This window comes from Vombatus ursinus, unplaced genomic scaffold (genome assembly GCF_900497805.2).
Source record: "Vombatus ursinus unplaced genomic scaffold, bare-nosed wombat genome assembly UNPS02014791.1, whole genome shotgun sequence".
Lineage (NCBI taxonomy): Eukaryota > Metazoa > Chordata > Mammalia > Diprotodontia > Vombatidae > Vombatus > Vombatus ursinus.
The window spans coordinates 76,384,950-76,409,786 of record NW_020954569.1 but is presented as its reverse complement, the minus strand read 5'-3'; the positions used below and the strand labels follow the sequence as shown (position 1 = coordinate 76,409,786).

Genomic DNA, 24,837 nt, shown 5'->3' with positions numbered 1-24,837 from the left:
TAATTGAATATTACTATGCAGTAAGAAATAACAAATAAGAGGAATACAGAGAAATACATGAAATCTTACATGAAATGATGAGGAGTGAAAAAGGCAGAACCAGAAGAATAAAGTATGCAATTACTTAAAATGGAAAATAAAAGATTCCTAAAAGGAAGCCAAACTCTGAATAACCAGGGGAAATAAAACCACCAAAAGGGTCTCAGGAAAGAGGTAATATAAACCTCCTATCTCACAGTAGCTAAGTAAGGGATTACTAGACCAAAAGGTTTTATACATTTTCAAATGTTACTATGTGAGGGTTTTTTGCTTTCTTTATTACAAATGAGAGTTCAAACTGGGGTAGGGAAAAAGGTATGCCCAGAAATGACTGTGATGTAAAAGCAAAAGGTATTAGTACATCTTAATTTTTTTTCATTCCCTTTCCCCTATGCTATGCTGCAAGGTCACCATTTCCCACTCATCTCTATGCAACATTGTCTTATCTTTAGTCACTTCCTCCACAGGAAATCCAGCTCCCATCTTTTTAAGTTTAGGCTCTGATAAGTAAGCATTAACCTCCTCTGGCTCTGCTACCAGGTTTACCCCTCCCACATCCTGGCCACCTCCATTCCATACCTCCCTCACACCCCTGTCCCCTTAACTTCAACCTCTAGCTCTTAGAATCACAATCAAAAATATCATTCAAAGAAATAATGTCTATCATTTCTGGTATGCTCCAATCACCATTCTCTTTGACTATCCTGCCTAAAATACTCTTTCCTGGCCAGTGCTCTCCTCTAGGCACTATTTTACCCTATTAGAATGTAAGTTCCATAGAGGTAAGTACTGTCTTACTTGCTTGCATTCTTATCTCTAGTGGAAGATGAAAATCCCCAGTGCTTAGCAGTATTGGGACCTGCTATATGCTATATGCTTTATCATTCATTCTCCTCAAGAAATTCCTGGTAGAACTTTGCCAAGATCTTGCCTTTTTATGGAACCAAAGAAGACGATGAGGAAGAAAAGTTTATATAACATTTATATGGCACTTGGTGGTTTACAAAACACTTTCCTGATGAGACGCAAGATGGGACAGTGGAAAGAATATTCGATTTGGAGCCAGAGGAACTGAATTTAAATCCTACCTCTTAGAATCTGTGCAACCTTAAGCCACTTAACTTAAAACCTCAGTTTCTTCATTGTAAGTAGACCAGAAAAGGCATCTCCAAAATCCCTTTGAGATACAAATCTATAATCCTATGAACCCTTTGAGGTATACAATGCAAGAATCATTAGCCTTATTTTAAGATAATCAATCAGTAAACATTATTAAGTGCCTACTATGTGCCAGGGACTGTGCTAAATATAAATACCAGGGATACAGAAAGAGACAAAAGACAGTCCTTGCCCCCAAGGAGCTTACAATCTAATGGAGAAGACAACGTGAAAACAAATATATACAATATAAAATAAACTATATAGAGAATAAGTAGAAAATAATTCACAGAGGGAAGTCATAGAATTAAAAGGTGTTAAGGGAGACTTCCTGTAGGAGGTAGGATTTTAGTTGGGACCTTAAGCCAGGGAGGTCAGCAGGCAGAGATGAGGGGGGGAAAGAGTTCTAGGTATGGGGGCATCCAGAGAAAATGCCCAGAGCTGAGAGATGGAGTATTTTGTTTATGGAATAGCCAGGAGGCCAGTGTCACTGGATAGAAGAGTTAGAGAAGACTGGAAAGGTGAGAGGGGACTAGGTTATCAAGAGGTTTGAATGCTAAACACAGTATTTTGCATTTGATCCTGGAGGAAATAGGGAGCCACTGAATGGCTGGGAGGGCAGCAGGGGCCAATGATCAGACTAGTGTTTCACAAAAATCACTTAGTGGCTGAATGGAGGATGGAACAGAATGGGGAGAGACTTTAAACTGGCAGACCCCACTAGCAGGTTATTGTAATAATTCAGGCATGAGGTGATGAGAACCTGCTCTAGAGCGGGGGCAGTGTCAGAGGAGATAAGGAGATGTGTACAAGAGATGTTGCAAATGTGAAATTAACAAGCCATGCAAAAGATGAGATTGGGGTGGGGGTGGGGGAGATAGTGATGAGTCCAGTTGACTTTGAGACTGTAAAAGGTACTAGGAGGGTAATGTTGCCCTAATAGGGAAGCTAGGAGGGTAGGAGAACTTAGGGGGAAAGATAATTGAGCTCCATTTGGGACACGTAGAGTTTAAGGTGTCTATTAGACATCCAGTTTAAAATGTTTGAAAACCAGTTGGAGATCAGCAGAGTTCCTGGTAAGATAGGTAGATTTGAGAATCATCAGTATATACATGGTAATTAAATTCATGGCAGCTGATGAGATGACCAAGTGAAGTGGTAGAGAGGGAAAGAAAAGAGGGGCCAGGACAGAACCCTGAGGGACACCCATGGTTAGAGTGTGATCTGGAGGAGGATCTATCAGAGGAGACAGAGGAATGGTCACAGAGGTAGGACAAGACCCAGGAGACAGCAGGATCCCAAAAACCTAAAGAGAAGAGAATATCAAGGAAGAGAAAGAAGTCAACAGTGTCAAAGTCTGCAGAGAGGGCAAAGACAATGAGGACCAAGAAAAGGTCATTAAATCTGACAACAAAGAGATCATAAGTAACTTTAAAAAGAACAATTTCAGTGGAATGAAAAGATCAGAAGCTGGATTGTAAGAGGTTAAGAAAAGAGTGAAAGGAGAGAAAGTGGAGGTACCTATTGTAGATGACTTTTTGAAGAGTTTAGCTGCAAAGGCAGAAAAAATAGAGGATGATAGTTAGCAGATCTGGAAGGATCAAGTAAAGATTTTTTTCAGGAAGGGAAAGACATAGGCATGTTTGTAGGCAGTATGGAATAAGCCTGTAAAGAGATTCAAATTGAAAAGAAGTGAAAGAGTAAGGACAATCTGTTGGAGGAGATGGGATGAAATGGGAATGTAATCAAAATTAAAAGGAAAGTAGAAAATTGGGGGAAAAAAATTTGCAACCAGTATCTCTGATAAAGGCGTCATTTCTGAAATATATATAGAATTGAGTAAAAACTTTTAAAAATACAAGTCATTCCCCAACTGATAAATGGTCAAAGGATATGAATAGGCAGTTTTCAGAAAGAAATCAAAGCTATCTATAGTCATATGATAAAATCATCTAAATCACTATTGATTAGAGAAATGCAAATTAAAACAATTATGAGGTACCACCTCATACCTAACAGACTGGCTAAGACAGAAAAGGAAAATAATAAATGTTGGAGGACATGTGGGAAAACTGGGACAGCAATGCACTGTTGGTGGAGTTGCCAACTGATCCAACCATTCTGGAGAGCAATTTGGAACTATATACAAAGGTCTACAAAACTGTGCATATCCCTTGACCCAGAAATATGAGTACTGGGTCTATATCCCAAAGACATAGGTAGGGGAAGGGAGGGGGAAAAGGGACTTATTTGTACAAAAATATCTATAGCAACTCTTTTTGTGGTGGCTAAGAATTGGAAATCGAAGGGATGCCAATCAATTGGGAAATGGCTAAATAAGTTGTGGTATATATGATTGTGATGAATATTATTGTGCTGTAAGAAATAACAAGCAGGAAGATTTCAGAAAAACCTGGAAAGACTTACAAGAACTGATACAAAATGAAGTGAGCAGAACCAGGAGAACATTGTACACAGTAACAGCAATATTGTATGATGAAATCTGTGAATGACTTAACTATTATCAGTAGTACAATAATCCAGAATCCTTAATGATGAAGCATACTATCCACCTCCAAAGAAAGAACTGATATTGTCTGAACACAGACTGATGTATGCTATTTTTCACTTTCTTTCATTTTTTTTACTCGAGTTTTCTTGTACAAAATGACTACTATGGAAATGTTTTACACGACTGAACATGTATAACCTATATCTGACTGCTTACTGTTTCAGACAGGGGGGAGAGACAGGAGAGAGAGATAGAATTTGGAACTCAAAACTCAAAAAAAAAAATGTTAAAAAATTGTTTTAACATGTAATTGGGAAATTTTTCATATTGTGTGTGTGTGTGTGTGTGTGTGTGTGTGTGTGTGTGTAAGTAAATTTTTTTGAAGTGGGGAAATTAGCCTTAGTAAACACTAAGTTCATTTGATCACATGGGATAGGGGTAAAGTAAGAGATATTGGCAGAAGGTGTCTGACTGATAGGAAATTAGGAAGAGGGGAGAAGAGAGATAATTTGTAGTAGAACCGGTCAATGTGATTATGCAGTCTTCTCCATCTTTGTTCAGCAACATGTGCAAGAACAAAGGTGGCAAATGGTGGAAGTAATCCAAGGCTGAGTGATGTCAACTGAGGCTTAGCTGGGCATAATCAGCAATCTGATAAGAAGGCTAGGGATTTAAGAGAAGAGTACAGGGTAGAGTTTAATTGGTTCACCAAGGGATCAAGATGGGGAAAAAGAGGATGGAATGACTAGTACAGGGGAGATAGCATGGGAGAGAATTGAGGAATCAAGCGTTTGAAGGTCATGGTTCAGACAAAAAGTAGGATTTTGTAAGGGAGGGAGGTGAAAGAGGGAAAGGTGAAAAAACAACAGATTATAATTAGATAAGAGGATTTTGGAATTCTTAAACAGAGAGATGGTATCCACATCACGTTTGTTGGTAATGGCAAGATCAACAGTTTGACCATTTTGTGTGTAGCTGAGGTGGGATGGAGGAGAAGATCACAGTAGATGAGTAAGTTGAGGAACTGAGTGATTACAGTGTTTGAGAAAGAATCAGTATGTAGGCTCAGAGTGAAATAATTTTTCCAAAAGGCAGGATCCAAAGTCAGTGCCTTTCAATATACCATAATGCCTCTCCTTTCCAGTCAATCACATTTTGCCATGAAAATAAATAATTATTATACATTTTGCCATGCCACAAACACCAAACTAAACTTGTCCCAGAGCTTTGTATCCCCTAGACTCCATCACAGTAACTTGAACACAGTTGGCCTTAAATCACCATTTAACGAACAAACACTGCATAACCAAATTTTGTTCTTCTTGAAAACTGACAAAAGAAAAGGATTTGCTATAACCCTGGGTCTTAGAGAAAACAAAACTAAACTCCTTTCAGTAGTTCTTTTATCTGCAAACATTCTTGCAAATATCTACCATCCAACAAATGTTCTAAGGTTCAAATTATTTTTACCAACCAAAATAGATTTTTCCACTGCCAATTCTTATCATCTGTAGCATGTGTATGTGTATATGTATTCTATTTTTATTTTTATCCATCTACATTAGTGCTCAGGATGACCATTACCTAAGAATCATCAAAAAAAAAAAATAATTTCAATTTCAAATTAAACAAGTAGGTAATACAGTATGGCTTACTGAAATTCAATCCTGAACATTTACTAGATTGGTTTTCATGGAACAAAGAATTCCTGCTCTGTACCCAAGAAAGGGAGAAAGAAAAAAATAATCCTGACCCTAGTAACCTTAACACAAAGGAAGCTAAAAAGACAGACAAGAAAAACAAAGGGCTATGCTTTTTGACATCAATATGTATTAAACATTATGCTGCATATTCCTTTTATAAATATCTGAGAGAAAGTAAAAGTGTTAGAACTGCATTGCTCATTACTGCAAAAAAAAAATTACAAGTGCATGCTTATTAAAAGAAATCTTGGTTTATATAATAAAAATGGCTTACATATATTTAGAACCAAAGGAAAAGAAAAGATTGGCCTCTATGAGCAGGTAAAATACAAGATATCAGAAATAATTATGTTTGTGGCCTCACACCCTCTTAGGTCTCTAAGCATGACTGAAGAAAGGCACATGAGAGTGAATCATTAGTATTTATTTACCTTATAGTAGCTTCCACACAGAATGAAAGGAAAAGGAAGCATCAGTGTATGAACTAAACTAACTTCATTTCTTAAAAGGCTTTCTGAAAAGTTCTAATATGGAAAATATTTGAAATGATCAAAACTATGTTCTAAAAGAAAGGTAATATAGCATTATTTGTCTTCTAGCATACTACATTCAAAATCTTTGTGAAACTAATAATAGTGTTCATCTCAGTAGTAAACATACACACACTCACACACATATAGTTAATTAACGTAACTACTTTAGTGACAGTACAATAATTCATAAGATAAAAAAAGCTCTTTTAATCCTTTAAAGGCAACTTTGGGCACCATGTTCAATAATCGTGATTCCTAAAATATTCAGTACATATAAATTAGTTAATATCACATGATTATAATTGATATGAATAACTTTACTAAAGCTACCATAAGATAAGAATGAATGAATGAATGAAAAAGCATTTATTAAATGCTGTTCAAAAAACTATGTGAAAAACTGAAAAAAAATATAAAAGCAAGAGAATCCCTATTCACATTGAACTCACATTCTAATAGAGGGAGACAACATCTGTAGGAAATTTCAGTTGCAAGTTCGATAGAAAGGCCCAGTGGCCTTTAGAAAGCAGCAGCAAAGCAGATGGTAATACATCATCTTTAGCATCATTTCAATGAATAGAAACCATATCCATTTCTGATGTTGAACCATTTGGCGTCAAGAACTTTCTTTTCTTTGACTTCAATAGCCATACTAGCTGGAGGGTTACAGTACCTGCAATGCAGTTGCAAGGCTGTATCTCTACCAGGGTTGCTTACCTGAACTGACAGAGCTTAAAACTTCACTAAGACTTCTGAGACACCTTGGACTTAAGAACAAGACTCCTCTCTTTTCCTGGTTAAACATCCCCAGTTCCTTCCATCATTCTCATATAGCATGAGCTCATAGACCTTCACCATCCTGTTAGTCCTCCTCTGGACACTTTTCAGCTTATCCATGTCTGTCTTAAACTGCAGCACTAAGAATGAAACAATATTCCACAACTGGTCTGACAGAATAGAAAAGGACTATTGCCTCCTCCTCATTCATGTTCACTATGATTCTCTTCACACAGAGCTGGACTGGATTCTCTTCTAGGCTTCTATATCTCACTGCTGGCTAACATTTGGTTACACTTCACTGAGACCCTGAGTTCTTTTTCATACAAACTGCCCAAATCTAACTTTGCCCATCTCATTCTATACTTGTGGAATTTGGGGTTGTTTCTTTTAACCAAGCATAAAATTTTACATTTTTCCCTATTAAAATCCATTTTTTTAGATCAAGCTTAATGCTCTAGTCTGTTGACACCTTTCTGGATCCTGTCAGCCATTATGTTAGCTATCGCTCCCAGTTTTGTGTCATCTGCAAATTTGATGAGCAAGCTATATAAACCTTTATCCAAGTTGTTGGAAAAAAAGGTTTAAAACCACAGATTCCTGGGACCCTCCACTGGAAACTTGCCAAGTTAATAGCGAACAATTAATTACGTCTACTTTTTGAGTCTAGCCATTTAACCAGTTATAAATCCATCTAATTATATTAACATGCAGTCCATATCTTTCCATATTTCCATAATGAAAGTATGAGATCATCATCAAATACTTTGCTACAAGCCAGTCAAACTGTATTATAGCATTCTCCTTACCTGCTGGCTTAATAACTCTATTTTTAAAAGTAAATAAGTATTCAATGACCTATTTTGATGAAACCACTGCTGGCTCTTGATAATCACTGCTTCTCTTTCTAGTTTAGTTTTCCCTGTAATTTACAGTTTGCAAAGCCCTTTATATTTTATCTCATTTAACGCTCACCAGCTGTGAAGTAGAGGCTATTACTAGTATTCCCATTTTACATATGAGAAAACTGGGACAGAGGTTAAGTGATCTGCCCCAGGTTACAAAGCTAGTGCAAGAACTGAACCCTGGTCTTCGTGACTCTAAAGTCTGGCGTTCAATCCACTACACCACCGAACTGCACATAGAACTGAAGTTATAATTTGAAGATTCTGTTCTCTTCCCCCTTTTTTGTAAATCAGGACATCTGCCTCTTCCAATCCTGTGGAACCTCTCATTCTCCACAATCTTCTGAATATCACTTACAGTTGCTCAGCAATCAATTTACAATTTTTTGTGAATTCAAGTCATCTTACCCAGGTCAACTACACCTACTAGTTCTTTCAGTACTTCAAGATGTAGTACATTTAGGCAAGGTGACTTGAATTCATAAAGAGCAGGTAGGTGCTTTCTTACTATCCTGTTCATTTATTTCAGGTATATCTCACTATTAGTCATTTTTGTTCTGTCATTTCAAATGCAAAGATCATTCTCCTTGGCAGAAAAAAAAAATTAAGCTTGAGCATCTCAGTCTTTTGTCTGTTGTCAGTTACATTTACCGTATTCATCCCAAGTGGCAATCTTATCTCCAATTTCCCCCAATGTACCTTTTATTAAACAAACCTTTTTTGCTATCCTCAGTTTCCCTCAGCCTCATCTAATTTAAACCTTAGAACATTTGACATTATTTTTACAGTCTCCTGCCACACTCATTCCTTGCTTTTATTATACATTTATCTTTTAAAAATTTAAGTCCAGGGCAGCTAGGTGCTGCAGTGGATAGAGCACCAGCCCTGGAGTCCGGAGGACCTGAGTTCAAATCCAGTCTCAGACCAGACACTTGACACTTACTAGCTGTGTGACCCCAGAACCCCAATTGTCTCGCTGGAAAAAAAAAATTTAAGTCCATCCATAACACACTCCTTAGACAATGTCCATTTTTCCTTCTCATTGGAATTATTTCCTTTTGTGTCTTCAAAATTTAATTCTTGAGATTTTTTCATCCCTCCTGGGATGACTTCCCTATAACATTTTAGTCTATGGGATCATACCTATCCTTCTTTTGAATCCTCTGAAATCTGCTTTCACAAAATCTGGAATGCTTATCATTCCTTCCCTTGCCTATTCCATTACAAGCTCTAGGAGGGAGTGATTATTTCCACCAAAGCTAATATCATTTCCACCACAGTAACCAGTATTCTCTTGCCTTCCTGTGTGGGAGAATCAGATCCAGCAGAGAATTTCTCTTTGTTGGTTCCTCCTCCTTTCAAAGGATGTAAATATCACTAAGTCAAGCCAAAAGTCATTAGCAGCCCTGCTTTTGGTAGAAAGACAGCTCTGGCAGATGTGTGGATAACTGAAATATACTTTGATAAAAAAACCTACTTTTTTCTCCATTCACTGATATTTATCCAAATGTTCTCTATTACATTTACCTGATTTGGTCCCTGGCTTTCCACAAGAGTATACCATCTTATTATATTGCATTTCCATGTCCATATTTGATATATCTTGATTTCCTCTGAATAATGTATACCCATCAAGAGTTACAGTCAAGGCACAAATGTCATCCTACTTCATGAATTTCTTTATACTGATATCTATAAGGTCAAATTTGCCTCCTTGCATTAGGACCTCTCATTCCTATTGCTCCTTGCCTAACTTTGGGCATTTCTCTACTAACATCTGAGGCCATAGGTAGAATAAAAAGCAAAAACTATGATTACAAAGAAATATGGAAAGACTTACATGAAGTGAGGTTAAGTTATAGAACCATAGCTACATATGGAATAAATATAGCTATGCAAAAAACAAAACCAAAAAACCAAAGGAGCCTTAGAAAGGGACACAGAACCAACATACTATTTGTTTTCCGCCATTTGTTTGGGACTATGCTGTTATAGGAAAGAGGTTTTACATAAGATTCTATTCCATATTGTGTAAGGTTTTTTTTTTGTCTTTGTTGAAGATTGTCTATAATAAAAATTTTTAAACCTATAAGGACTCGATGAAACACAACATAGAGACAATACTAACTAACTCTCCTCACTTAGTAGATGAAATAAGAGATGGCCAAAGACCTATATTTGGCCACAAATTATTTTTAAAGGAGTATCTAAGCACTATATTTTCCTTTCACCCCTACTATCATCCTCAGAATTCATGTGTATCACTTCCGGGAATGGCCTGGGTATTGCCAGGAAAAAGAGAAAACTATCCTTTAGCTACAGATTTCTAAAATCCAGTATTCCAAAGTCTCAAACATCTTTTCATTAGTTGTGATTCAATTCAATTAAAAAATATCTACTATGTGTTAGATATTGAGGGTACAAAAATGAAAAGGAGCATAGTTCCTGCCCTCAAGGGGCTTAACAATCCTAATAGGCATTACATTTGTACACAAATATGGGTGATACTAGGCAGAATATAGAGGCAAAAGAGAAGTACAAAGTAAGGATCAAGTAATGATTCATGGAGAAGCCAACAGCTTGGATAAAACTTGAAGAAAAAAATAAGATTTCAATATATAGAGGTGAGGAAGGAATACATTCCAGCAACAACTCACAAGTGTTCAGGGTTTTTTCAGCTTTACAAAATGCTTTTCCCACCCTAACTCCATGAAAACAATTTCCATTTTATGGAAAAGAAAACTGAGATTCAGGAAATAAATAATCTCCAAATGGTCTCCCACCTAATGAATTCCAGAGTTGGAATCCAGTTCCAAGCATAGACCATGTGACTATAAGAAGTTAGGAAAGTACTAGACAAGATCATAGTGAAATTAGCAATTAAAAGCTGCTCAAACATCAAGTTTATAAAGGGATCTAGTATGAAACAAGATTGGAAAGATAATATGGAGTGAGACATGCCAGTATAATGAGGGCATATTTTATTACAGGCAATAGGGCCCTAAAAGTTTTGAACAGGAGAGGTATATGGTCAGTTCTTAGGTCATGCTCAGGTAATATTTCCTTTCAAGAAACCAATAAAGTTAAGGTCAGGGTTGTATGACCTTGGGCAAGTAACTTAACCATTTAGTTCTCTTATCTGTATAATAAATAGAATGAATAAGTAATCTCTAAGGTTCTTTCCAGCTCTAAAATTCTATGATTCTAATACTGAAGAATGACATACAATATTTTTTAAAATTTGGTATGATAGTTAAAATGGATCGCCTACTAACCCCAAGATAACCATTTTAAATAAGTCTTTTTTTTTTATCCTTTATTAAATTATAGATCTTGTTACTGGCTGACCCCAGGCTCTCCACTCTGCAATAAACAAATTTATGGGAGGTTATAAATTACAGTATGAGGGTTCAAAAATTCTTGGCCTGTTAACAGTACAGCAGTGCCACTCACTGCTATTTCTGGCCAATCCTACCACTGTATTTAAAAAAAACAAAACCTAGATCTATTACATTCTCTCCCATGAACTACATGCCACATTTGGGGCACATTCCAAACACCTCCTTCTATGACCCCATTTTCTTCAATGGAACCATTATATACCTAGCCACAACACGTTCAAGTCATCAATGATTTTACCCTCTCCCTCATCTTCCACATACAATCAGCTGCCAAGTCCTCACAAGTCCACTTTCATATAATTCAAACCTCATAATGTCTAGAAGGAACCTAGAACTGAACTGTTTCTACCCCTTCATTTTAGAAATAAGGAAACAGAGGCCCTTAGATGTTAAATCACTTGCCCCAGGTTATTTACCTAATAAGTAGCAAATCCAAAGTTCAAACTCGGGTCCGCTGACTACCAAAAAAGCACCCCTTCTATTTTTTCCACATTGCTTAATTATCTCTTAAACTTATCCCTAACTTTTCTGTTTCTACTACCACCAAACTAGGCAGGCTCTCTTTGTACCAATCTAACCCAAAAACTATTTATTAAATGTCTGACTCTGGAACTGTGGTTGGCTAGTTACTGCATTGCTAAGAATGAAGAAAACATTAGTAATCTTGAAAAGAGCAATTTCAGTTCAATGATGGATCGGAAGGGATTAGGAAATTATTGCTCCAATAGGTTCCTAACAGGTATTCTGGAACCCAGTCTGTTTTCCCTCTAATCCATTCTTCATACCACAATTGAAATTAACCTTATATTACTACTCTGTTAAGACCTTCTGATGACTCCCTAAAGCCTACCAGATAAGACTCCAGTAATTTTACTTAGTATTCAAAGTCTTCTCTAATCTGGGGCTACCCTACCTTTGTACTTTATCTCCCATAACTCTCCTCTACTCTATTCCCCAAATTTGATAACCTGCCATGCCCTAAACCATTTCAAATACAGATTCGGCCTCCCTTTCCCACCTTCAAAATTGTTTTCCAGGAAAACTTCTCTTTGCCTCAATTTATTCCCACCAACTTCTTGAACACATAGCTTAAAAAAGTCTTCCCCAAATAGACATTTTCTAACTATATGCCATGATAACTACTCATTACTTTACCTCTCCTTTTTTATAGCTTGAGCTACGTTGTTTCTTGATTTTGTACTCTCCTCCAATCTCCCTTTAACATATCAATCTCTCATATTAAAATATAAGTACCTTCACATATTTCAACAAAGTATTTACATTTAAAAAATAATTTAAAAGCATTTATTAAACTACTACTATGTGCCACTGTTCTAGGCCCTGAGAACAAGGTACCAAGAATGAAACAATATCTGTTCACAAGAACCTTGTCTTGCCTATAATCCACAAATAAACAAAGGCCTTCTCAATTCTCTACAAACAGAAATTTTGCAATAATCTTATTGTTATTTTTTTTATTTCTATTTATTTTTTAGGCAATTGGAGTTAAGTGACTTGTCCACGGTCACACAGCTAGTAAGCGTCAAGTGTTTGGTCTGAGGCCGCATTTGAACTCAGGTCCTCCTGACTTCAGGTCCAGTGCTCTTTCCACTGCATCACCCAGCTGCCCCTTTTTTATTTTTATTTTATTTATTATTTAATAATCTTAGGACAGACAAATTAATTCAACTAGTATTGAAATCTCATTTATTTAATCATCCTCTATTGGTTTAGAAATTTCTCCTTTTCTAGAGTAGTGATAGTTTCTAATCTCTCTTATAATATAAATATGCATCAGTAAATGCTTTTAAAGGCAAAGTCAAGCAACAAAAAATGGCTAAGCTTCCTTGTGAAGGAAGAGTCTACCTGACCTGCAGTGATATTTGCAGCGAAATATCCATTTGGGGTTTTTGATATTTTTCTGCTTATTATAAGCTTGTAATATTTAATCAACTGAAAATTTTAGAGGTTTAGAAAAAAAGAAAAAACTTACGTGATATAACACTATCCATATATTGAGGTAAATAAGGAGCCCAAGCATCAATTGTTTCTTTTCGTCCTCCTTGTTCAATCCTTCTCAATTCAGCTAACAGTAAAGCCTGAGCTGCTTCTCTTACCTAAATTCAAACATATGCAGAAAATCAGGAAATATAAGCATGTTTACTTTTAGATATCAGAAGAATAAGGGAAGTCAAACTATATTTGATTAGGTTTATCATTGTACAAAAACATATAGTAATTAAGCAAACTTAAGAATATAGTAGGCCAAATTATTTATACAAGGAAAAAAACTTACTACATAGAATAACCAATAATAATGATCAATAAACATTAAGTGCCTACTAAGTGCCAGGCACTGTGCTAAGTGCTGCACACACAGAAAGAGACAAAAGACAGTCCCAGCTCTCAAGGTACAATATATATAATAATGGGGAATAACCAGAGACTTTTTAATAAGGATTTCATAGAAAATGAAATTTAAATGACAAAGAAATTAATAGTTGACAACATGCTTTATCAAATTAACAGGCTCAATATTTAAAACACAACTGTTCAATAGTTCTAAAGTACATGTCCTCACATTTCTCTTTTTTTAATAAATATATTATTTATTTACTTTTACCATTTTTTTAAAATTTTGAGTTCCAAATTCTCTCCCTCTCTCCATCCCCTCCCCCACCCATTGAGAGGGCAAGAAATGTGGTATCAATTATACCTGTGAAATCATGCAAAACATATTTCCATATTAGCCATGTTGTTAAAAAAAAAAAAAAGCAAGAAAAATAAAGTGAAAAAATTATGCTTCAATCTGCATTTAGAATTTCCCAGTTCTCTCTCTGGAGGTTGATATGATTTGTCATCATGGGTCCTTTGGAATTGTCTTGGATCATTGTAATAAGCACAACAGCTAAGTCATTCACAGTTGATCATTATACAATATTGCTATCACTGTATGCAATGTTGTCCTGATTCTGCTCACTTCATTTTGCATCAGTTCATATAAGTCTTCCCAGGTTTTTCTGAAACCATCCTGCTCATCATTTCTTATAGCACAATAATATTCCATTATCATCATATACCACAACTTGTACAGCCATGCCTCAATTGACAGGCATCTCTTCAATTTCTAATTCTTTGCCACCACAAAAAGAGCTGCTATAAATATTTTTATACATGTAAGTGTTTTTCCTTTTTTTTTTTTGGAATATAGACCTAGCAGTGGTATTCCTCAGTCAAACGTATGCACAGCCTTACAGCAGTTTGGGCACAGGTCCAAATTGCTCTCCAGAACATTTGGATCAGTTCACAACTCTACCAACAGTTCTATATCCCCTCCAATATTTATCAGTTTCCTTTTCTGCCTAACATGGCAGAAATTTGACTTAGTTCTCTATAAATTTGAGTAATGAGGATTTTATCAGAGTAACTTGCTACAAAAACTTTTTCCTGCTTTCCTTCTAATCTTGGTTGCATTGGTTTTGTTTTTGCAAAAAACTTTATAATTTAATGAAATCAAAATTAGCCATTTTACTTCCTATGATCCTCTCTATCTCTTCTTTGGTCATAAACTCTTCCCTTATCCAAAGTTTTTTGTTAGTTTGATTGGTATGGCACTGAGTAAGTAAATTAATTTAGTTAAAACTGTCATTTTTATTATCTTGGCTTGGCCTATGCATGAGCAACAAATATTTCTCCAATTGTTTAGACCTCTCTTTATTTCTGTGAAAATTGTTTTGTAATTGTGTATATAGTTCCTGAGTTTGTCTTGGCAGGTAGACACCCAAATATTTTGTATTTTCTGCAATTATTTTAAATGGAATTTCTCTTTCTATCTCTTCCTGCTAGACTTCATTGGTAATATACAGAAATGCTAATGATCTTCTTTTCTCCTACTATAGTATTCCTTGTACTATACTTATACACTCTGCTTTTTACAAAAATATTTCTAACCTCTTGCTGCTGAGCCTTTTCAAACAATCTCTAATAACATAATTTCATCAACACAAAACAATATAAACCTTCTCCTAGTGTGTTGTAATCTGATTTGATCATTGCATTTTTTAACATAAAGGCATCTTAAAAATTCATAGAGTCTACCCCTGATGAGGAAAATGAAATCTATGAAATTTATCATCTACAGAACACAGATCAAGAGCTAGAAGGTAACCCAGAGATCAGAAGCAGGGTTTGAAGTCAAGTTCCCAGCATTCTTTTTGCTATATCATATAGATATGTAAATTACTGTAAATTGCCCCTCCCCACATCCCTCCACAAGTTAATTAGAGATACACAGAAGAGTTTAGAGAAATTAAAACTTCACTGTATCTTTAAGATACCACGAAACAGGTATCAGAATAGCATTTTAGTAGGGATGTTTCCTAGTTGCATAACTTTAATATTACCTCCAGGCATCGATCCTGCCATCTACGAGCCAGCATTTCTAGAAGTGGAGGTCTAAATTTATCCAATCCCAGTAGGTCTGGAAGCATAACACAATGCATAGCAGCTAGCTGACTCCATCCTGTTGAATATATCAAAACTATATTAAAAATCTTTTCATTTTGAACACCAATCTAAAATAGGTTTATTTTAAGAAAATATATAATATACAGGTTCGCTGAAATGTTCTGTAATATGCATATTTTTCCAACATTAGAGACATTATAAAGACATTGGAAATTCTGTTCAAAAAATATATAAAATGTTTGTATGATGTCCAAAAATCTTTAAAGTAATATTTGTTTTTAATGCCTGTAACCACTAATAAAATCCTAAGAAAAATCAACTATTTAATAAAATTCCCACATAAAATAATATTCAGAATATGAAAATAAAAGTGTAATTGTAGGTCATCACCAAAATGTAAAATATAGGTGAAATACCAAGTTAGCATGGCAAAAACAGCTTAAAAACCCTGATAAATATATACATCTAAAGCTGATTTCAAAGTTTTAAAGGCCTCCATGTGCAATCAAACAATGGATGTGTCAGTTTAAATACAGCCGCCTGTGTGACTGTTACCTATGGCAAAAGGTAATTCATTCTTGCTGTGTCAGAAGTTGTTATTTAAGGTGCCTAACAGTCCTCTTTCTTAGACTACTAGATTCTCAGGCCTTCAATAGTATTCATATTAGAAATGGTAAACACAGCACCGACTGTGGGAGGGAAAATGAACTCAAACATTTCTGAAAACAAGTGCAATTTGAAAAATTGAAAACCCTAGTAAAAATTCTATGAGCTGCAGTCATTTCAAACTAGAGGAGGGAGAAAGTTATTATTTTTCAACATTCTAGTTCACAAAATAAATCTTTGTTATTTGAAAAGATGTATATGATGAGCTATTAAAATATCAGTGTTTTATATGACTAAAATATCCATTACTAAATTACATTCACATATTCTGTCACTGCATATATTACTAACTTAACCATTTCAGGTTTATTATTTAAAATAAGAGCACTACTTAAAGTCAATGTCTTGAAATACCTCTTAAAGGACAATTTTCACACTCCTACAAGAAGTCTTAAAAATAATTATGGATGTTTTGAAACATAAACAATTTTTCCATAACTTGGAATGCTTCTGAACAAAGTTCATGTTTGTAAACAAGAAAGAATTGTAAATAAATTAATTAGGGACACATTAGCCCTTCCATTGATGTATCGGACAAGTTTTTTTTTTTTAGTTGGATACAAACATCATCACTTATTAATAAGAAAAAAGAATGAGAGGTATCTTGGCATAGTTGACAGAAAGCTGGCCTTGAAGTCAGAAAGATCTGGTTTCAAACCCCACCTCTGACACCTACTGGCTAAGTGACTCTACCCAGTGCCCCAGGCAATCCTCTACATCATGGCAGAGTTGCAGATTTCACCAGAAGTTTCCAACACCAAGGAAATCGTAAGGCCAGGCCAAAAAAAAAAAAAAAAGTAAGGAAAAAAAATATGTTTCAATGTCGCAAGAACCTGTGGCCAGATTCTTTTTTTGGGGGGGGGGGGGGTGGAGAGGGAAATCACACAATATTTTAACATGACCACAATTTTCTCATTTAACACTAATGATTTTTCAACCTTCAAAACAGAACTATGATGGAGACTCCAATTAATTTATTAATTGCTATTTCTTCTTTATAGACATTATCACCACATCTTTGACAGGAATATCAAACCAAAAATATTCACACCCATAAATCCTCATCCTTTTGTATTTATATGAATCATCCATTAAAGTGTTACAGATCGGGTAGTATTCCTTTGTTTCTAACTGAGTTACCTTTTACTAAAGGGTCCAAAATGACAGGTGAAATCTAAGATATTGAAAATCCACTCATTTTACATTGCTGGTGAAGTTTTAGAACCACAAAGGAACGGAACCACCAGAGCTTCATTGGGGTTTTGAGGGTAGAAGGGTGCAAATGATGCTTACCTGGCTCTTGGAGAAATCATACAGTTAACATATACAAATTATGAGAAAAAATATTTTTGTCCTCTTCCTACAACTAATCTACCTATTTTAGATCAAACTACATAAAAATAATAAAACCTGTAAGTGCCCCTTTTGGAGCTTTGTAAAGTTTCAAGTTCGATATAATTATAAGCTATTATATCAGCTTCAAAAGAGAAATAGAAAAGGGAATGAGTGACTCCTAATCAGCACAAAATGGTAAGGGATTACAGCCACTGATCTGAGGAATTTGAAAGAGTGAATACAAAATTAAGAGACTATCCATATATCTCTCATCAGAAATACCACCCTCCAACAAAAGCAAAGAGCATCTATTCAGCTGGGGTGATGAGACCACAAGGAAATAAATTTACTAATTGTAAAACTAGAGAACATGTGGCAAAGAAAAACATAAAAACCAACCATCTCATATTGCTTCACATATAAATTTAACATTTTTGTGCTACCACAGTAGAAATTCTTATTGTAATTTGGCTTATATAAGTCTTCAAGTAAGATTAAATTCATGAGAATAATAACTATTAACACATATTAGCAAACAATGTCACAAAAAAAAGCAATGTGGGAATCCCAAAAATAAAGAAGATGAATGTGTAAATTAGATAAAAGAACCATGTCATACTAAGATAAAGCATAAGTTGAAAGAATAGGATAAGTTGTTAGAAACTTAAGAGAAAATACCTTCATTTACTAAGAAACAGGCATGTAAAGCAGGAGTAGGAGCAGGGTCAGAACCAGAGTGATCAGTATCAGATCGAGTGGAAACGACAGGTGCAGCAGCTTGCAGAGGAAATAGAAGAAATAAAGAGGAGAGAAATTGAGGCACAGCTGTTTCTGAAAAAATAGCTCAGTATTAGTGAAGAATGAAAAAAATCAAATGGCAAAAACTATGGTGAATGTAAAACTGAAATATAATCTTTTAATCAGAAATGTAAGATCAAGAAGAATTAGGGGAAAACTAATATTTTCATAAAACAGAAATCACAAAATATTTTAGAAGTCAAACTCCAAAACTAACTTTAATATTTAACAATACACATAGTCAAAAACACTAACATTATAAGCACCTCTAACCTCAATCAAGAAAAGACAATAAAATTTCAAATAGCAAAAATGATACTGTGGTAAAAAATGAAATGAAAATTTCACCTTACTCTAAAACATTCTTATTACTCTAATGTTTGAATTAAGCTAGGGAGGAACAGGATCTAGTCATTTAGTGTTGCTAATATGTCTGTAATAGCTTATTTCTTAACAGTTCAAATTATTTTTAAATATCTAAAAACTATTTACCACAATGAATATATACCAATTTGCAAATAATGCATATGAAGTATAGTTATACCAAGAAAATATTTACATAGCACTGTCTTCATTGTATTTTATTTTTTTAAAAGTTCCTAAGATACATAAACCAAGCAAGGCTTTAGAAACTATTGAGAACTGTGTAATTCTTAATGTAAATCACAGGACAAAACAAATAACACATTTTATTTTACCACTAACAAGCCTTGACTAAAATTATCATATGAAAAGAGAAAAGGACCTTATGGCACACACATTCTATGACAGGGGTCAATGTTTAGATTTAGAGGTCACCATTTGACACTTCCTTCCTATGGAGAAATTACCATATGTCATGCACAAGCATCTTCAAATGAATCCCTTTCCTTTATTCTGTCATTGAACTGCAGCAATAGGTTCAAGCTCCTGACCAGATTATGCATTGTCTTCTGACTGGTATGTTTGCTTTGCTTGCAGTGAACTGCTTTTTGTCACCATGGGACATCTGCATGAAAACTACTTTGTCATAATTTCCACATGGATGCATGTCAACTCAGCACACACGTGTAAGGGATACAGCCTAATCAGCAAAAGTCTGTCCAATATGAGAAAATTAAACTTTTCTGAGAAAAACTAAGGTTCATCTTACACAAATGAAGTTTAAAAGAAACTGTCTACCAAACGCAAGGAGAAAAACTTTTTCCTTTGACCTGCAGAATTTAAAGTGGTTTTATCCCTCCTACAGAGGGATAAATCATATAATTGATAAAATCTAACTCATCTTCCAAAGTAACATATTTATTCTGAAGAACATATTTGTTCTTTGGACTCTTTCTTCTAAATAAATGTAGCCTAAATCCAGTTACAATGACCATCTAAGAGATGTACTTTCCTATGCACAGAGAGAACATGAGCCCTGGCGGCGGTGGCAGGGGACTTAGCTTCCATGCCTCAGCTCTCTTTCCTCTCATGCCGCTGCTGCAAGAGGGAGCTAGGCAAGGGGCCCTGCCCTGATGGGCTCCCAGGCACTCCCATTATTTCACTAAGCAAAAGGAAAACTACTCCCTCTAGAAGCTAAGTAATACTAATTATTTCTCCCTATGCCCCTAATTCACAAAGCATAATAGGAGTAGGAGAGGAAGAGAGTATCTATGTAAGTAAGCAGGAGTTTGGGAATTATTGTTTAATGACAGATTAATTAAAACCAACATTAGCAACTACATAAAACAGAATAGACACTCCTTTTCCATTAGGCATTCTATGTCCCTTAAAAGGGAACTTAGGTCATATACAAGTGAAATTTAATTGCAGAATGAATATACCTTAAAAGGGTAATGGGAATTATATGTATCTGTAGTTACAAAAGAAAAGTTCACAGGACATTCTACAAAATCCATATTTATCTGAGTCATTTCACAGAAGAAACTGCTTAGGCCTTTTTGATAAATCTTCTGGCCATTATAAATCTAGAAAAAAATATTATTAAAACAAAGAAACCAATTTAAACATGCACTGACATGAAGTATGCTGTTTCAAGATAAGAAGGCTCTGCATCACCTTAAAAAATCTTTAGACTGACTAACTAAGGTCACACATGCAGTTAAATAACAAAGATGGGACTTAAACTTAGGACTTCTGATTTATACTACACAACGTATTAAAGATTTTGTTTTCCTAGAACTGAAAGAACACCATATCACAGATGTCTGTCCTTCCTAAAAAGGGTTAGAAAAATAGAAGAAAAAAGATTTTAAGTAAAATAGTTTTGAGAAGGACCAAAGGCTATTTTATACCTTTGTTCTAGCGGAGGGTCCAACATTACGATTATCTACATTTTGTCAGAATCATCCTTTAAATTCTACTATTAGGGCAGCTAGGTGGCACAGTGGATAGAGCACCGGCCCTGAAGTCAGAGGACCTGAGTTCAAATCCAGCCTCAGACCAAACACTTGACACTTACTAGCTGTGTGACCCTGGGCAAGTCACTTAACTCCAATTGCCTAAAAATAAAAATAAATAAATGAAATAAAATAAAATAAAATAAATTCTACTGTTAACTAGTTCCCAGAATATTACAGTTAAAAGGGACCAGAAGTCATCTTGTATAGGCCACTCATTTTATAGATGAGGAAACCAAAAACCAGAAAAGTTAAGTGACTTGCCCAAGGACACACAGCAAATTCCTAGAAAAGGTGGGAACTAGAATCCAATTAGTACCCCTTAAAAAAAACAAAATCCTTGCCTTTCTCATTATTTTTACATGAAAAATCTCAAGTCAGTGCTAGATGGAAATATTTATGTGTATCACCTGTGATTTATTATACAAAATATTTCAATATCTATGATTCCTTTCTTTTCAAACAGATTCATTTTCAGTCTTTCTGGGGTGGGGGTGGGGTTTGGATCTATTACAAACTCCATTTTTTCTTACTGGTATTATATTGCAAGTAAGAATTATTTAAATAACATTTTTTAAAGCATACCTCTCAGCAAAAAGGTACTCTGCATACTGGTTGAAACACATCAGCCTAATAATCTATGACCAGTGACATCCATAATGCAAGCAAAATAAAATGAATGCAGAAAAGAAAATGAGAAAAGAAAATTGCATCAGAGAAGCCAGGAAGCACTATTAATGAAGAAAAGGGTACTGGTCCATTTCCAGAATAGAAAAAAAATGAGTTGATAGGGAGGAAGTAATCAGAAAATAAAAATTTTTAAAGTGATTCTTCCCAGCTTGGCATTCAAAAATTTATAATAATGATTAATAATTTAAACAAAATCTGAACATGGTAACCATCTTGTTACTTGGAAATTATGGAGAGGGAGAGGGGGAAGAAAGCTAAAAAGAAGCTAGGGGATTCTGTAAGAATAATTTCCATCCTACTTATATATTATTTTCAATTTTCTGCAGAGAGCATGTCATTAGCAATGCCAATATGAAAAGCAATGTTTAACTATTTACACATTTCATTTTTGCATGGAATGCCACCAGATTTGGTAGATGGACTTTCCACTGACCTTTTAAAAGAACATTAAGAATTAAGAAAAGACTATCAATTCTGTTTTCAATTATTTTTTTTTTTCCTAATGTCTATCTTTCGGAACTAATGCCTTGGATAAATGGCCTCAAGAGTGTCTATGTATTTTGCACATAGTAGGATCTTAAAAAATATTGGATAAATTTAATTTTCTAGTTCTTGGTACTTGCTGTTACAAAAATCAACTATAGCTAAGCCTTATTTAAAGCGTTAAACAGCAAAACCCAGAACTCAAAAAGTCCTTCATAAATTTCCCATTAAAAAGGCACTTCCAAATCCTAAGAAATAAGGATACTCCCAAAGGTTTCACTAATTTCAGAAAAAACAATATTGTTTACCACAAAAAGTATAAATGACCTAAAAGGATTATCTTTCAAAAAATTTTTCATCTTTCCCATCCTACCAAACTAAGCCCACTTCTCTCTGATGTCCAGCACTCTTAAAGAAACCCAGTTTCTCTAACCCTTAAGGGTTTCTTCGTTTGCCTCCATCCCCAGCTTTGACCTCATGAGCCACAATTTTAATGATTCAATAGCTGTAGAAGACTCCCTCCTTCCTCCGACCTTCCACTGTCATCCTCATCCCTAGGTAACCCTTGGAATCTGATTTCCTCATTCCTGGGACTGAACACAGCTGGAGAAAGTCAAAAAAGGAAAGTAATGTTGCCTGTAACAAATTTATACTATATAACTCCAGTAGGTCACCCATTACTATTTGACAGTCTTTCTATATTCTACTCTTATTAACTCCTTATCTTATTTCATAATAACTATTCCAAACTTGTTCTGCTCAAGCCACAAACACTTGAGTAGATCCCCACTCCCCCAAAAGAGTAAATGGCTTAACCTCTAACTTCAAAAAGGACATTAAAGCCAACAGATGAGAATTCTCTTCTATTCCCTTTTCCATAGCTCAAAATTTCTTATCTATTCTCTTCTCCTCTTATCACAGAGGATAAGCTACACCTACTCTGGAGTTAAGGTTGATTCTATCCCATATTCTTGCGTCTTCCAGGATCTTGCTCCAACGATTATCTCTTCTCATGAATCTCCAATCTTTCTCTCTCCATTGATTTCTTCTGACATATAAACACACTCAATTTTTCCCAAATGTAACAACAACAAAAAAACTTTCTCTTACTTCTTCTACCCCATGCTGATATCATTATATCTTTTTTTGACTCGTTCAAACTTATAGGAAAAGTTGTCTACAGTCAATGTCTCCACTTTATCACCACCTACTCTGTCCTCACCCTCATGCATTCTGAACATGATTCCCATAACAGGTCAGAAATGGTCTTTCCTCAGTCCACATACCGCTTGACCTATCTGCAGCATATGATATTGCTGATCACCTCTTTTTACTAGATGCTCTTTCCATTCCTAGCTTCAGATAGGAGAGACACCACTGTCTCCTGGCTCTCTTCCTTCTCTAAACTACTAATCCTCTCCCAATCCCTTAAGATGGGTGTTGTATTACTAGCTAGCTTCTCTCTCTACACTAGGAGGTCCTAATCTTTTTAGTGTCATGGACCCCTTTGGCAGTCTGGCGAAGTCCATGGAACTCTTATTAGAATAATGTTTTTAAATGCATAAAAGAAAATATAAGATTACAAAGGAAACAAATGATATTGAAATCTTTATCAAAATATTTTTTAAAAACAAGTTCAATGACCTCAAGTTGTTAAGTAGCTGCTCTGCACTATCTTCCTTGGGAATTTCACTCGCTTCAAAGGCTTCAGCTAATATATATGAGGAAATAATTCCCAGATCTGTATCTCTAGCCTCATTACCTCTTCAAACTTCACATTCATATTTTCGCATTCATGTGAGAAATATGTACATGGATATCACATTGGAACCTAACTCAACATCCCTAAAATCAAACTTAATCTTCCTACCTCATCCTGCTCCTCCTTCTGATTTCACCACTTCGGTCATTTGTTTTATCCAGTCTCCATATTCATATTGGTTTTATATATTTGAATTGACCTTCTCCCTTTCATATCCAACCAGTTAACAAGTGCTGTTGAAATTTCTGCAATCTCTCCTCAACCTCCCCCCGTCCTCTCTGCTCCCACCACTCCCACTCTAGAACTGGCCCTTGTTACTTGGCTGCAATATTACTAGACAGAAACTGCTTACTGTCAGAGAATCTGGATTCAAATCCTCGCTTATTACCTATATGACTTCAGGCAAGTCACCCTATATAGTCATTTTCCTCATCTGAAAAATAAGGAGGTTGTATTAGATAATCTCTAAGGTCTCTTCTAGATCTAAATTTACAACATAGTAATGGTCAACAAGTGCTTTCCCACCACAGTGTCTTCCTTCTTCCATTTATTCTTCACACCACTGCCAGAACTAGTCTTACTTCCTGCACAGATCAGGTCATAACACCCCTCTGTTCAGAAATCTTCGTAGTGTCTAATGAGTCAAGTTCAAATTATTTTGAAATTAAAAGGTCTTCCTTCTCAATCTAGTAATACCCCCTCTTTCTGACCTTATCTCGTACTATTACCCTCTATATAGTCTATTCCCCAACCAAACTTCACTACAGTTCCTCAGAACATACCCTGTGCTATCTCACTTTACCCTATTTTTGGAATGTTCTGTGCTTCCTTACCTTTGCATCTTGACATCCCTAGCTTTTTTCCAAGACTCAGCTTAAAGACCACCTTCAGCAGAAGGCTTTTTCCCAGTTCTCCTGATCAGGTGAACCATTCCTTCTAAGCTCACCTTCCTTTGACACTTTATGTTGCATGTACCTATTTTATTTACATGTCCTCTCTCTCCCATTACTATGGCAACTCCTTTGAGGAGAAGGACTATTGTGTTTTTGTGTCAACTTTGTCCCAACCTACATTTTCAGCTTCATTGTACACTGCCTCCCCTCCCACACAGTGTTCCACACAGTGTTCCAAATTGGAGCTCTCTCTCTCTCTCTCTCTCTCTCTCTCTCTCTCTCTCTCCCCCTCTCTCACACACACACACACACACACACACACACACACACACAA

General features: G+C 35.4%; 1 protein-coding gene across 4 annotated transcripts in view; it reads right to left on the bottom strand.

Moving 5' to 3' along the window:
- The window catches only part of WDR7 (WD repeat domain 7), a 458,806-nt gene that overhangs the window by 309,914 nt on the left and 124,055 nt on the right, over positions 1 to 24,837 (bottom strand). For all 4 annotated transcript variants that reach the window (XM_027868951.1, XM_027868954.1, XM_027868953.1 and 1 more), the window contains 2 exons: positions 15,432 to 15,550; positions 13,022 to 13,145 (listed from right to left, as the gene is read on the bottom strand). In XM_027868951.1, the coding sequence (XP_027724752.1) occupies positions 13,022 to 13,145; positions 15,432 to 15,550 (243 nt within the window). The remainder of the gene's footprint in view (positions 1 to 13,021; positions 13,146 to 15,431; positions 15,551 to 24,837) is intronic.